Genomic DNA, 16,450 nt, shown 5'->3' on the forward strand with positions numbered 1-16,450 from the left:
GAAGCAAAACATACCTTACATGCCATTGTTCACTTGAGAATAAGGAAAAACAGAGATGAAAAGATTCACTTCTGGAGGATAGTACTCTATTTATTTATTAATCAACATGAATTACTGTTAGCAAGAAAAGAAACATGAAGTAAAGTCTCGCAGTTGCCAGCTTACAGATAACACAACGCTGAATCCTCTTTACAAAAAGTAAGGAGAAAAAGCATGAATCAACACATTAAATTAACATCTTGGCTTTAGAATAAAAGCGAGGCCAGTAATGAGCTAAGCCATGTAGGCTTCAAACTTAAAAGTTTTAATTTCATTTCCAGGTCTTCTGAAGATTTGATCTTATGTCAAGACACTATGTAGTCTGTAAGATCAAAAGGCTTTGTGGTCACAAGTAAATGTAACTGATGCAGCTTGTCGTACAGTAACCATGATCTGAGTAAAAAGCGGTGGAAAAAAAGTTGAAGCAGTGGTAGCATATTCGAGAATTAGGACAAGCTATCCCAAGTGAAGGAAAATGATTTTTCTTTTTTTGAGAAGCAGCAAACCAGCCGAGTGCAGTCCACTCTGTCCCTGTATGACCTTCAGTTCAAAGGTCACGACCTGTGAGCCACAGATGGTTTGCTTTCCCTCTAATTTGAGCAGTAGTGAATCATCCCCCAGTTGCTGGTGCTGTGGTTTACATCCATGGTGACATTGAGCAGTGTTAGTTTGCGTCACATTTCTAGTTCAGTCCAGCCCAGCCCAGCCTAGTCTGGCACAGTCCAGTCCAGTATCCATCCAATCAGATGAAAGTTCATCTCATTTGCTATGGCAACAGCTGCTATGCCATGGAACCAGCCAGGCCTCCTTATAGGCACTTTTTGGTCTATGCTCAGCTCAGCCAGTCCAGGTCATCGTCATCATCGTCGTCGTCGTCACCAAACAGCGGGGCTGGGGGAGGTCTTCCCTTTAGGCTCTGAAAACATGGCAGACAGAAATGTATTAGTAAAAGGGGCAATGCCTACAGAAAATTAGACAAGTTGACATTTTCATCCAACTAGGAAAGATAAGTCCAGATAAGGTCTGTCTGATACAGTATTTATGTATAGTAACAAGGCAATAACGAGACAGTTCACAACAGAGTTTTAAACCTTATGGTGGATCATGACATGACTGGAATTTGAAGCTTCCTTGACATGGGTGAAATGAACCACGCTGTTATTACAGTTCACTACACATAACAGTCACTAAACAAAAAGGTCATCTGTCTAGATGTGAATCGGTCTTTGGAATGATCAACATTGATTTCATTACTATGACTACCACTGCCATTGAGAAAGTAGAGACGATTAGAAAAGGAGGGGTGTGGGGGGGGGATGTGGAATCTGAGAGCCCCTCTGTGGCCCTGGCAGATTCTTCCTCACCAACTCATCATCGTCCTCCTCTGTCGGGGTGGGTGGGGGTTTGACGGGGGCGGCCGTCTTGAAAAATGGCTTCCCTCCATTTTCCTCTCTTCCTCCCTCAGTCAGACTGAGAGAGTAGCACAATGGGCATGGGATGCAGGAGGGACAGAGGGACAGACAGAGGAAAAGTCACAGATGGACATGGAGGACGGAAGTCCACAGTAAGTATACAGAGAATCTGAAGGCTTCAGTAGAGTATAGACAGGCAGGGTGGGACTCAAGACATCGTTAAGAATTATAGACAGCATGCAGTCCAGACTGGAATGGGTTAGTGTTCTGATTGCAAAGCTATGTTATGGGTATTGATTTAAGAAGAGATCAACAATGAAATTCATGATTATTTCATCAGAATGATCATGTTCTAATGTGCCAGTTACTGCCCATTTAAAAGACTTGATAGCACCACACAGTAAAATACAATGTGGGATCATCAACCTCCTTACTCCATGTATAAAAACTGGCAATGCTCGTTTACTAGACTTTTCCCATTCCCAGCATCTGCCTTTTGGGAATTGCAAATTAGCTGTTCCATATCCGAGTTGGACAGCTTTTCCTCTTTTTGTACCTGTTGGGTGTGGCGGCCTTTGAGTTTGCATGGCTGACATTTGGTGGTGGTGGTGGGGGTTGAGTGGGTGGTCCAGATCTGGTCTCCCTGACGACAGCTTCCCCAAGAGGGTTGGCCACGTTCTCATTGTGCTTCTGGGTCTTCTCTTTAGGGCTGGCATCAGTAGGAGGGTCTGGCTTTAACCCTTCCTCAGAAACCAAGTGCTCTTGGTGTTTCGCCTTGTTTGGGTCTACAGTTTCTGTGGCACTCTGGTTGTCTGACTGGCAGACAGCCGTTACAGTAGTGTCTGTAACTGTGACCTGATTGGTCACGATTTCTGTGACTGCTTCCTGGTCTGTGTGAACGGATACTTCCTTGCTCGCCTGGACGACTTCCTCTTCCCCCCTCTCTGGCTGTTCCACCTGCTTGTCAATCACCACAGCATCTCTAATCTCCTCAGGCACTTTCCCCTCCTCCATCTCTGAAGGTGAACTCTTCTCCTTCTCCTTCCCTTCCCCCCTGTCTGAAGGTGCACTCTTCTCCTCCTCCCTCTCCTCCTCCCCCCTCTCTGAAGGTGCACTCTCCTCCTCTTCCTCCCTCTCTGAAGGTGCACTCTCCTCCTCTTCCTCCCTCTCTGAAGGTGCACTCTTCTCCTCCTCCTCCCTCTCTGAAGGTGCACTCTTCTTCTCCACATTCAGCACATTCCTCTCTACCTCCTTCTCATCAATCTCTTTTTCTTCGTCATCATCCTCCTCTCTTTTCCCATTCATCTGTGTGGTAGGTGACACTTTCTCCTCAGTCTCTTCTTCTTTTTCTTCTTCATCCTCTTCCTCCTCTGGTTGACTCTGTTCTGAGGAAGTCCTCTCACTTCTTGCAAGGAGTTGTAGGGTTACATTCTAGAAAAGGATGTCAGAGTAGTACATAATTCAAAAAGATACATCATCATGCATTAGAAATGACCACAAAGTATAGTATACTACAACACCCGACTCTTCTACCGCTTAACAAGTCAATTTACATACTAGGAGATCATTGGGTCATAGTGTTAAGATGGGTGTTTGTGTGGGGGGGGGCATACCTTAATGGTGCTGACCAGAACACCTAGAATGACACTGCCCGTGTAGGACTCGTGCAGGTCAAACTCCCCCCGCAGCGAGTGAAACACTCCATTCATCACACGCTTCACCTGCGATCACAACACAAGGCCAGGAGTTTGCGTCAGACTTCCAACGCCCACAGACACAGACATGGGAGAACTAGAAAAAGATATTCTCTTGAGTTTGCATTAAAGTGAACTCTCAATTTCCCCTGCATTCTCAATCCTAATGGATAGTGTGTGCAGATATATTGTCACAGGGATACGGAAGGGCCCAGTCTCCCCACCTCTACTGCACTGTCTGCCTGCTCCGGCCTCTCCTGCTGCTGCTCTGGCTCTGCCAGACGCCTCTCCAGCTCTGCCACGCGAGTCTCATACTGCTGCCTCATGGACACAGCTCGCCCCTCCAGAGCAGAGTACTTGGAGATGGTAGGAAGGGAAACAGAAAGTTAGTCAAACAAGGAACAATTCCTTTGTGTAGCTATGTACAACTGTTATCACTTCTGGGAGGTCTTGCAGTGGACCACAGGAGATGGTCAGCATCAGCATGTAGAATGTGAGCGATGAAGAGTGTGTGTGTGCACACCCTGTCTTTGGGGGCAATGTGAGCGATAAAGAGTGTGTGTGCACACCTTGTCTTTGAGGGCCTGCAGCTCCTCGTTCTGGTCCTGTTGCTGGAGTAGCCTCTGCTCCTCCGACTCCCGAGACTGCTTCAGCACTGTGAACTGTGGGAGGCAGAGGGGATGCACAGGTCAGCGCCTCAACTGCATGAAGCAGAGGACGTTTTTGTGGAGCTGTGTACGTTTGTGTGTGTTTGATTGGGACTTTTTTAGGTGTGTATACGTAAATGTTACCTTCTCCTGTAGTTGTGCGAATTTGACCTCCAAGCTGTCTCTCTGCTCTGTGAGTTCTGCCATCTCTCGAGCCTGCTGCTCTTTGGCTGAAGCCAAGGCCTGATCACACTTAGACTGCCATTCCTGCTCAAGCTCGGCCTGCAATTGGGTCATCTGCAACACACACGCACACACACACACACACACACACACACACACACTACTTTCACTAATTGTAATACTGAGGAACAAAGACCACCAATTACACCAGTTACTAATACTTACAAATGATCTAGGCTAGGCACTGTACCCAGACAAGAATTAGGGCTTATCAATCAAATCAAATCGTCAATCAAAAGAGTAAATTCTTTGAAGGTTTCAAAAAGTGTAAAGCTGCATGTGTGATAAGTGCATAAAGGAAATAGATAGAGAAGCCATGCAGAGTCAAATAATTCAGAAGTACAGGCCTCATCAGCCACAAAACACTCTAAGCATACAGTGACTTAGACAGACCGACAGACAGACAGACAGACAGACAGACAGACACACACACACCTGCCCCTGGACGGCGTGGTCAGTGCTGGTCCTGGCCTTGCGTAGTTGGATCCTCAGGTTGTCGAGCTCCTGCTGGCTGCTCCTGCGCACCTCCTCCAGCTCCTCATCGCAGCGCTCGCGCTCCGCCTGCCATTTCCTCTTCCTGTCCAACATAGTCTGAGAAACACACACACACACACACACACACACACACACACACACAATCAGACCACCATCACCGCTGATCGACAAACACCTCGTACTTTCTCCCCTTGTCAGACACACGTCAACATCACTGTCATAGTTACCATCTCTGTACACATTATTACACATCACTGAAGCAGCAACAGTCACTTGCCATTTTGTCATCCTACATCATAGTGTTATTCACACATACAGGTTCCTGTGCTTATCTGACATTCATCATCAGTATACAGGTTCCTGTGCTTATCTGACATTCATCATCAGTATACAGGTTCATGTGCTTATCTGACATTCATCATCAGTATACAGGTTCCTGTGCTTATCTAACATTCATCATCAGTATACACCAGACCAAACACACAGTATTGCTGAACACAGACACAGATCAACAGCAGCATCACTGTATCCTTTTCATCTATGTGGTGCTGCTCACTCTCTCCAGGCTGCTCTTCTCTGTCGTCAAGTCCTGCAGCTCCTCCTCCACACCGCTGAGCTTCAGCTCCACCTCCTTGCGTTTTTGTTTCTCGGCTTTGTACTGCGTGTGTGCCCTTTCCCCCGTCTCCTTGAACTCTGTGTCGACACACAAACACACACACACACACGTATTATTCACCAAATCATAAAGTTCTACACAAATGTTATCTACTTGTAATGTTGGTGGCCATGGAAACCTTTTCAACATTCCATACAAATGGATACAAACCAGACACCAAAGGTATTTGCATGTTTTCCACTGTCTATCTTATCTATCATTGTGAGTTTGTATACGTTTATAACACCACAGATAGAGGACCCACACACACACACACACACACACACACACACACACAAACACACACACACACACACCTTCCAGCTGGGTCTGTAGGGTGGTGAACTGGCTGGCGTGTTGCTCTCGCTCCTGGAGCACCGTGTTAAGTTTGGCCTGCAGGGCGGCAGCCTTCTGCTGTTGAGAGCTCGCCTCCAGCTGCAGCTCCGACACCCGTGCCGTGGAGCTCGCCAAATCCTCGGTCAAACGAGCCTGAACGACAGCAGAGGGGGACAAATGCAGCCAGAGAGAAAGAGACCATGAAAGGGAGAGAGAGGCCGTAAGAAAGAGAGAAAGTTGATCTCTGGATTTTTGCATAGACTCTGTATAAATGAAACACACATACAATGAAAATAAAAAAATACTGTAAATAAAGTGTACTGACAAAAAAAAAAAAAAACATGAAACAAGAAAAAAAAAAACACTAGACTAATGGTAACTGAACTAGGATGCTGGACTGTTACACGACAGCGATGAGCTCCCTGCCAATGGACTCGGGCTGAAGGTGATAATGACTGGGGGGCGGAGGGAAAATGAGAAAGTGTTAGAGACGGTTGCCAACATTTATGGAAGAGACTCGAGACAGGCACTGAGAAGAGTGGAGATGATGATTATGGTGGTGGTGGTGGTGGTGGGGGAAACAGAAAGAGAGTGAAAACACTCTGAGCCTCACCTGATCCAAACCCATTTCTGGTGGCATTGCATGCTGGGAAGAGAAAGCAGTCACTACTAAAGGGCCTATGACTGGTCAGATAAGAGACAGACAGACAGGCAGACAGACAGACAGACAGACAGACAGAGACAGACAGACAGACAGACAGACAGACAGACAGACAGACAGACAGACAGACAGCTAGGATCTCACAACAGTAGCGTTTTTCCACATGAATGTGGTGGCGTGCTCATCGATTGATTGGTTGTTAATGGTTACTTTCCAGATCAAAGTTTACTTTATCTTGATATACAGAAATACAGATACACTATAGCAACCGCCTTAAACATTTAATACATTTCATTTTTAATATCTGTAGTAATTACATGTAATTGCAATTTTGAATTACTTTGCAGTCTTACAGATATCTTGAATTAAGGTCTTGACTAGTCAGAATTTCTGAAATTAAAATCCTGTTTTTTTTGTGACCTTTTATATGTTGAAAGGACTTGCCATAGGTTACTGAAGATGATTAGCAACAAGGGCGGTATATAAACACGCCGCTGCATTTTCTCGTCTCTGGATGACTGAGCCAATCACAGAGGATTTAGTATCTTCATCGTACTTGGGTGCAGTTTGGCTTGGGAGAAGGGCCATTTTGGCACCGTTCAGTGACATTGCAAATTAGCGCTGCCCAACGCAGTATGGCCAAAAGTGATAATGGAGAAACGCCACAGGAGTGCATAATAGGCCAACATTACATCACAGACAGAAGTGTTAATTGTGATCAACGCAGGGGTGTTAGGTACTTTTCCTAAGCCAGAGAACCAACAGGGTCCAAAGCCTCTGGGAAAAGTGAAGATGAATTCTTTCAAAGGGTTGCCTGTGCATATGAAAGGAGGGGTAGCTTTAGGTCCTTCAGTATCAGAAGACCCACAGACCCACCAGTGGAAAACTTCACTTAGCATTAGGTTGATGAAACAAAATCTGGTGTGTCTGACAAGATTTTGCATCTCACAAAATTTCCAAATATATAACATTATATATTATATATACACATTTGTGTTTGACAACTTAAGGGCAAGCTTGTCATTATCAACCTCATTACCACAAGTTGATGTATTTTACCGTACATAACTCTAAACACTGTAGTATTATAAATTAAAGGAAATCCATTTCACTGTGTGGTCCAACACAAACGACTGGTTTGATTTTGGAAGATAAACGAGAGAGCTGTGACCTTTCACAAGCTTACTCATGTTCATGAGAGAAACAGTAGTCAGTAATTTCCTCCCCAACGTTGACCAGGAGGGGCTAAGCCAGAACACAGTGCTGTGTACACTGAAGTGGTACAGCACCTTGTACTGCTACTAGTTGCACTACTAGGAGCATCTCATTCGACCCAGCTCTTACCTTATCTTGCTCTGCTTGCAGGACTCGGGCCTGGTTGTGCTCACTGGAGCTCTTCAAAGAGTCATTCCTCTGCTCCATCAGGACGTTGCTCTGTTCCATGTACCTGCAGGGCACCACAGGTTAGCCACCATAGGAAAGCTACCACAGACTCCAGGCTGGAGTAGAATGTGCACTACAGACATTTCTTTGTGTACTGCCACATTTTTCTACATTATGTTTTTTTTTCCTCTCAGATCCTTTTTTCAGTCTCACCTCTGGTTCTGGTTGATGAGTTCTCCAATCTTGCGGTTTTGCTCTTCAATGCGCGTGCTCTTCTCAAAGACCTCCTTCTTCAAGCACTCATTTTCCTGTGTGAATAAGGAAACTGTCAATTTCTTGATATGAGATATTGGACACATCACTGAAATACAGTAACTCAATTTATAATTCGGTATTTTTTTTTTAACCTGTATTATTCTCTGAATGTTGTGCATGATCATGGATGTTTCCATGGTGACATTGGAGAAGCCAAGTGAGACTCCACCCTGCTTCTGGAGGTCATCCACCTGAGCAGTGAAAAAATGTCCATCAGTGAAGGGCAATGAACCTTTCATAATGTAATCTCTAATAACTGAATGACGTGACATTTTCACACCTACCTTAGAAGCCAGCTGGTCAACTTTATCTGCAACTTTGCCCACAGACAATCGAATCTCTGTGTTGTGTTGCCGAGCCTCTGTCATCAGGAACGATGTGACATCTCTGGGTCCTTAAAGAAACCCAATCAGAGAGACATGTAGAAGTTAAGGGTGGAGGAGACAAACTGAAACTTTTGCTAATGGACTAAATCTAGAGCGGGGATGAGGGAATGGACAGACCCTCTATGGGTAGTAATGCTGTTGTTAGTGTGGACTTACCCTGGTATGGTACTGCTTGACTTGTGTACATCTCACCGACAGGCTGCATGTGAGTGGGAGCCACAGACTGTGTGTAAGAGTACGGCTGAGAAGAATAAAAGCATTGATATGTTCTTAGTCAAGCAAGTCAAATGGGGGAAAAGCACAGTAAATGCAAGCATACAAAAAAATAAAAATACCAAAATAAGTTCTAATGGAAATCATCTGTAACAAAGAGGTAGGTTGAATAAAGTGTGGATGCAGAACAAACTAGCAAGCAGGGAAGCAACAGAAACAGAACAGAAATATCGCTCTACCTGAAAAGCATGAAGGGAACCTGGCATCATGGGCTGAGGGGTGGCAGTTGCCATGGTGACTGGCATCAGTGCTGCGTTAGGGTTTGCATGAGGATGTGATGTCACTAAAGGAGAGAGCACATGCAATTCAGGCCCAGTGGAAGACATCAGGGCTATCCATGTCAATTCTGTTTCTGTCTTTCTCTTTAGAACATGTTGAGGGCTCATAAAGGCTACTTAGAAATGTTGTATTAATATAATTTTAAACTTGGACTAAAAAGGTTCTGGAGAGTTCGGCACATTTCAGAGATTTTTGTCAGACACAGGAACTCAAAAATGGAAAAATACACAGGAAAAGTTTGCAAACTAAGAAAATCCACTGCTCAATAAGTATTAAAGATATTCCTGTAATATTTGTCTTCCTGCTGTTAAATACATTAGTATGGGGCTCTGTACAGTCTCAAGGCCATAGGTGCCTTAATCTGTCAGAACCTGGCCTGTTAAGATGGCTCTAGGATGAAAATGTCAAATGAAGCATATTCCAAAAAATTACAATAATAAAATAATGTAAATACTGAAGTATCTATTTTTAGGTAGTTGGAATACACTACCTTACTCCAAAGTGCAAGAAAAATACGGCAGTAGGAGAAGCATCAAATCACCCATTCAGTTCTAACTTTACAGCTGCGTGAATACAGTATGTTTAATTTAGAGATTAGGCATTTACGCTACTCTCTACTCTACGGCCCTACATATTTCGTGAGTGAGTGAGTGAGTGTATGACTGAGGTAAGTGAGTGAGTGGGAGATTGTGAGTGAGTGTATTAGTGAGTGCTAATATTGTTTAACATTGTACTCATTATGTTTTCATAGATTAACTGTAATGACAACCAGTTCACATTTCCTAAACTTGATGGAACAGTTCATGATATAAGCAACAGGTAGTCTACTATGAAAGATACATTTTATTCTGCATTTTGGTGTAGGACAGTCAACACTGAAAGCTATGGAAAATAATTTATTTTCATGTACCAAATTCAGGATGCACACTGATTTGTTCACCAATATAACTTTTTAATTATATTTTATTTTTGTAAGAAATAGTTTATTCATAAGTTCTAAAGTTTAACTACATTTCGAATTATACATATTTTGGGTGTTCGGTTACAGTGAATTTGAAATAAAAGCTTTTAAGTTCTGAAAAAAATATATTCCTTCCATATTTATATTCTACCTTTAATTTTTTAGGTACTTATGTTAAATACAAAAAAAAAATGATTTTGAAATTGATTGTGTGTATGTGTCTCACATTAGCTTTTTTATTTAGAAATTATTCTAAATTGGACATCATTCAGGAGCTATCTTTACCGGCCAGTTTCTGTCAGGTTAATCCACCTATGGTCTTGACACGGCACAGATACCCACAAACATTTGTTTTAAAAAAAGAGAATGAATATAAGTGGGAAATTGTTAATATTTTTTGAGTAGTGGATGTTTAGAATTTTGAAAACAAAAAAGCAATGTGATGTATGTAATTATCAAAAATATATCTGCAGTTGCAACCCCTGGTTGGCCTGCCATGGAATGTCCCATCAGTGTGGTCATCAGTTTTCCAGTAGGGGGTTAGGACTGTGAGAAACAATAACGCAGTAATGTGTCAGGGGCCTCACCGTGCATGGCGGCTGGAGAAGCTGCTGTGATCTGCACAGGCTGAGGAGAGGGAGCCACAGGATGCCCCTTCACCCGAGGCCCACTGGGGTCCTGGAGGAACCAAACAGGGCAAAATAAATCCATGCGCCTACAAGCATGCAGCAAACTCAGGCCTGGTGCGCATGAAGTGAAGCACGCCTCCCTTGGATCTCCCTTTGCCTCTTCCCCCTCCCCCTCCTAACCCCTCCCAACCTCATCCCACCCCACCATGCAATGCCCATTGGCCATCCCACCACGCCATGCCAATTGCCCATTCAACCATGCCATGCCCATTGCCCATCCCACCATGCCATGCCATGCCCATTGCCCCCTGCCTGCCCCTTAATCTTAAAAGAGTGCCTCACCTCCATCTCAGAGTCGCTGGAGTCTGCGTGTGGGGATGATGCTGGACCAGCCAGGAAGGGCAGCATGGGCTGGCCCATTTTAGCCATGCGGGAGATGAGCTTGGCTTTGGTGACGTCAGGATTCTGGGTCTGAAGAAAGAGAGTGAAGCGGGTTACGACTGCGGTGAGGTAAAGTCACTTCTCAAATACTAGCCAGACTGGAAACACACTTAAAATGACAAAGAAAAAGAATGGATTCTACATAGCATAGGTCCATGAATACCACGAGTTGCATTTCACATTGTTGACATTTGTTTCCCAAGTTTCAAAAACTGAACGTGCAACCATAACGTGAATTTCTTCTAAAATGCATGGCCCTTCATGAGAAAATGACACATAAAGAGTTACATACTGCATGAAAAATAATAATAATGTAATGAATTGTATTAGCACACTTTAATACACAGAGAAGTTGAGGGTGCTTTACAAAGCAATCATTCAGTGTCACAATCAAATACAGTTGATAATAATAAATCAAAATCATAAATCAAAGACAGTTAAAAAAAAAAAAAAAAAAAGGAAATCAAAATTTAAAAAAATTAAAAAAAGTGACACATAAAGAGTTACATACTGCAAACTGTTCACTGATGGAGTTGGACTTCACACGAAGGGGAGCATCTCTAGACAAAGCAACCAAATAAGTAGAACAAGCAACGTAAGGCAAATGTTAATGTTTGCAGATAGCATGCTTGTTATACAAAACCACACAATAACAAGTACAAACTTTTAGAAGTGATTTAACATTATAACTCCTACCCTTGTTTAGCTGCAGTGGAGGGAGCAGGTAGGGGCTGGGCTGTGAGTTCGGGCCCCAGACTCTCCACACTGGGGGCCGGCGATGGGGCGGCCGAGTCTCGAGATCCGATGCTGACGCGCTCAGACCCTCCATCCTTGGCAAATTTCACCTGGAAAGAGCAGGAGAGCAAATGCCGTTTTAGAGAGTGCCATAAACACTCAGCAGTCTCATCTTATTTGTATTCAGTGGTCTGAGCAATGAGGTCACAGACAAACAACATGCTGAAAGGACATATCAGGGAATGGGATGACACGCTGTAAGGAGAACCAGTAAGTTCAGCCATACTGCTTAGAGACCTTAACGTCCATTTTAATTTATATTTTACAAACTTAGTTTTTATTTTACAAATACACATTTAACTAAAAGCCTTATTCTGCAGTTGTAAAGTTAAACCTCAAGATGTCTTCCCTAGGTGTTTAATCTTTGCCATTCCCACAGTTGGGACAAAATTCTCTAAGTTGGACGATGGACGATGGGCTTATAGTTTTCATAGGTGAACACAATGTGCTGTTCCTTACCCTTCTGATCTCAACTTCAAAGACCAGCGTGCTGTCTGCTGGCACACGGTTAAGCACTCCCTGTGAGCCGTACGCCTGGCTGGGGGGAACCACCAAGAGACGGCGTCCACCCTTCTTCATGCCTGCCATACCCTCTTCCCAGCCCTGAGAGAGGTAGAGAGCCAGACGTTAGAGCAGCAACATGGAGATGTATTAATGCAACCATGCTGCAACAGGCCGAGTCGCACAGACTTACCTTGATAACTTTTCCGCTGCCTAGCTTCAGCCTCAGGAGCTTGTCTTTATTCAGATTCGAGTCAAACACCTGCAAGGAGCACGCAGGCGCACACACACACACACATGCACGCACGCACACGCACGCACCCACACGCACACACACACACACAATTACAGGGAACTGCTTTCAAAGTGAGCTGCAGAGGTACAGAAGGACTTTACACTCTACTGTCAAAGATGTCTGTACCGGTCCAATGGTGTGGTTCTGCAGTAGCCAGCCCGTGTAGGCCACCTCTAGAGAGTCTCCATTCTCCACTGCCTGTCCTTCTCCTAGCGTTAGATCCTGCACAACCACAGAGTCCAGCTGAGCAGCACTGTTAGCCTTCGTCAAACACACCTGCAATACAAGGGTAAGGGGTTGGTTCACTAGGGACTAGAAAGCACACAGTATACAGTGGCCGACACTATTACTGGGAATTAAGTGAATACAGAACTTTATTTTTATGCCCATATAACCAATAAAGTTAAATTAATTTTTGACACATACAGCCATAGAGTGCTTTCAAAACAACAACAAACCTCTGGGATTTCAGCTAACGTTACTTCTCAATGTAACACACTGTACAGTCACTGGTCTCTCCTACCTCCTTACAGAAGTCCAGCGCCGCTTTCTCAGACTCAAACATCACCGACCAGTTCTGCCGCTGGTCATCGTAGAATGTGCAGTAATTGCAAGGCTGAACCTGAAGGAGCAAGGCAGAATATGTGACGGTCAAGACTATACTAGATTAAACCCAACCGAGGACAACCATGGACCATTTCACATTTGCACATACTCACAGTGAAGACAAAACCCGTGTGAACCTTGGCTGACGTGACCGGCTTCTGTTGACTAGCGTAGAGCAGGAGCTTGTACTGAGAGAGAACACAGACAATATGTTGTCAACGCAGGACCCTCGTGCCAGTGACACACCACTCCATTCAGCTGGATCACTGGAGTTGCCTTAAGTCATGCACTGAATGCCTAAGCTACTGAATCATACTGCATACAGCACATGATTCTGCAATGGTCTACAATGTGCTATCTGACTGTCTAACTTAAGTTCCAGTTAGATACAAGATTTCAACAGTCACTAAAACAATCAGAATGCCATTTTTGAGTTGTCAGGCTACATACAGCGATACCCACCTCTTTAGTGGTGTGACTTCCCAGCACAGCAGCTCCCAGTTTGCCTTGCTTCATGTACTGTCCGCCAACACTGATGCGTGAGTGAACATTTACAGCCCATTACATATACAGCATAAGACTTTGTACCAGTATACTCATTCTGATTAATCCTTGTATAAATAATTTCTCTTCAACAGTTATTCCAACTTACTATCTATACGCATGGACTGCTGTTGCTAAGAGCACTGCAGGGGTTCCAGCTGGCGTAGGTGATTTCTGAGTAGGGGGCCCTTTAAAAATAAATTAATACAAATCCAGGAATAGGTTAATGGATGATGGCAATTGCGAATACTTTAGTGAAAGACATTTTTTCTCAGCTGTCTGTGATCATACCGGAGTTGGGAGAACTCTTCCGAGGCTGCTTTGGGGCAGTGTACTGGAACGAATCATTGCCTTGACTTGTTGCTTGATCAAGTCCGAACAGTGAAGCCAACTTTGCCCTAAAAAATAACACACACACACACACACACACACACACACACACACACACACACACACACACACACACACACACACACACACACACACACACACACACACACACACACACACACACACACACACACACACACACACACACACACACACACACACACACACACACACAATTAACCAAAGCATTACAGTACAATGCATTGTTCTCCTTGCACAGCAAAGACTGCCATTGACTTCTCAGAAGGGAATTACTGCCCAAGCAGTCATATCATTCAGAAAACGACCAGCTTCCTTTGGCAAGCTAAGTAAAGTCTCTGCAAACAGTTCTGAGGTAATGACAAATAAAATGCCAAAATTCATGCATTTCTCTGACATCTTTCACCATGTTAGGTCAGACAACATACTATATCATCAAGACACACAGCACCAGTTTCTGTGGTAATACTACAATGCAGGCTACAAGAAAACGACATTGCTGCTAATCGACCAAACCTGTCCATACATACAAAAATAAACAAACAAACAACCAAAGCAAAAAACAAACAAACAAAGCAAAAATGATAAACAAAGGAAAGGATACAGATGTGCCTACACTGGTCTGCATCTGTGTATGTCTGACTACCGCACGTGTATGAACTCATGCTGACCCGTGGATCTCCCTCCACTGGTAGTCATTGTCCCGTAGCAAGTACAAGCTGGCAAGATCACGGCTGATGCCCGGGTCTGCCCGAGGACTGTTGATGGACACCACTCCGGACAAAATGTTGTTTGAGCGTGCATCCGTGCTGACTATCTTCCTCACGCGAGCTGTTTCCCTCTCCCTCCTCTCTCGGTTGGAGTCCATCAGTAGCAGTCACACCTCGGTGGCAGATTTAGCAGAGAATCGCAAGCGAGTGCCCTGATGAACCTCCATGGCAGCCACACTGCAGCTCACGCTACTCAGCTGCTTAAGCCATCTGAGCAGGAGCTAGTCAGCCTTGCCTTTACCCTCCTCCTATAACCACTAGCATGTGAGAGGTATTATATCAGCCCCCACTCCACCCTCCCATGCCCATTTTTCAGCATTGTTTCTGTTTTACCAGGCACACCAGGTTTCTTCAGCTCCAAATTGAATTTCATGCCACCCCGGCTACCCTTGCCCAGAAAATATTAGACAGCAAAACAGCGCAACAGATTCTCCACCTGATATCAGTAAGGACTGCAGCACTGCGAAGAGACATAAATAACCTGCAGTGTCAGGTATACTGTATGTTTACCAAGAGCCAAGATTTGTTTAACCTTTGATATCTTCCTCTGTTTTTCTTTCAGCCTGACCTATGTTCTATGCCACCTTGAACATGGTAAAGCCCCGGCATTTTAAGACAGTGATATTTGTCCAACTAAATTACTTAGACTTCAGATTCCTCCCTTGAGCAATAACTTACTGTTCCCTGCCGGACATTAAAACCTCGGACTCACATGACCCACTGAGCCACTAAACCCCAGTGTCATGTGAGCACATATCAAGTTGTTCAAATCGGAAAATATGGTGTTAGCAACGCCATACATCCACAAATCCATGATCATTTAAGAAAGCTTTCGTCTCACCAGCCTGGACGTTTTCCAGCCTCTTGTGCCATCTAGACAGCCAGCTAATTAACTATCTCAAGCCTAGCCTTTGTGCTGTCTGTATGCTGTCATTTTTAACACATGTGTGTAACCAGCTGATCTTTCATGTTGACGAAGATGCTTTTCACTTGGCAATTTGATCAAAAAGAGACTGCTGACCTAACTAGGGTAACAATAACAACTTCCTGTTGCACAAAGCCAAGATAATTTCATGAAATGTAAAGCGTTATAAATCATTAGTATAATTTTAACACCAACATGGTAAAATAAATTTAAAAAACGGTCATGTTTAGGCAATACTGACAAGGTTGAATGCTACTCTAATATCTGTACACAAACGAAACAATCAGCATCGACAGACTTCAGCTAGCCTCCTAGCTACCTATTACAAGCCTACTCTAGCTAGCTGCCGTTAGCTTGCCTCTAGACACTCGTTAGCTTGGAACTAGACACTCACCCTCCTGTGGGAGACAAAAAATCTCCATCCTCATCATCTGTGGAGAACATGATTCTTTGAAATGTTTCGGTCCTATGCAAAACACAAATAAGGAGATTTGCACTCTTTAAAAAACTAACGATGCCGTGATTTACTCTTCGGACAAAACGTACTCAAATATGCACAGGTCATGGCTAATGCAGCCAGAGAGCTAACTAACCAGCTAGCTAACTTTCGCATAGCTTCCTGTTTCTCTTGAAGTCAGCTGACCTACCACCTGATGCTTTGCACTGACACTGACAAGGGGCACATAAATCATTCTCAACTCTTTCGATCTGCTAGGCTACTTGTACGTGTTACTGTACAACCATGCTCGATAGGTCGGAGTTGGCAGCCCTGTGTCAAAGACTGGCCTACTATCCAG

At 44.1% G+C, this 16,450-nt stretch overlaps 1 protein-coding gene across 1 annotated transcript; it reads right to left on the minus strand.

Annotated features, from left to right (window-relative positions):
* Nucleotides 1–162: 162 nt before the first annotated feature.
* fkbp15b (FKBP prolyl isomerase family member 15b) lies at nt 163–16,215 on the minus strand. The gene is made up of 29 exons (XM_080852348.1): nt 16,048–16,215; nt 13,881–13,987; nt 13,699–13,777; nt 13,509–13,578; nt 13,160–13,234; nt 12,964–13,062; nt 12,567–12,716; nt 12,339–12,407; nt 12,104–12,247; nt 11,546–11,694; nt 11,361–11,409; nt 10,751–10,879; nt 10,367–10,457; nt 8,719–8,822; nt 8,423–8,507; nt 8,165–8,274; nt 7,973–8,071; nt 7,779–7,873; nt 7,527–7,629; nt 5,503–5,674; nt 5,087–5,223; nt 4,471–4,626; nt 3,937–4,089; nt 3,715–3,807; nt 3,370–3,501; nt 3,065–3,172; nt 2,008–2,882; nt 1,404–1,509; nt 163–955 (listed from the first exon to the last, which is right to left on the minus strand). The coding sequence occupies exons 1-29, from the start codon at nt 16,095–16,097 to the stop codon at nt 872–874; spliced, it is 3,873 nt and encodes a 1,290-aa protein (XP_080708474.1). The 5' UTR covers nt 16,098–16,215; the 3' UTR covers nt 163–871.
* Nucleotides 16,216–16,450: the final 235 nt, after the last annotated feature.

This window comes from Sprattus sprattus, assembly GCF_963457725.1.
Source record: "Sprattus sprattus genome assembly, chromosome: 15".
In the NCBI taxonomy this organism is placed as follows: Eukaryota; Metazoa; Chordata; class Actinopteri; order Clupeiformes; family Clupeidae; genus Sprattus; species Sprattus sprattus.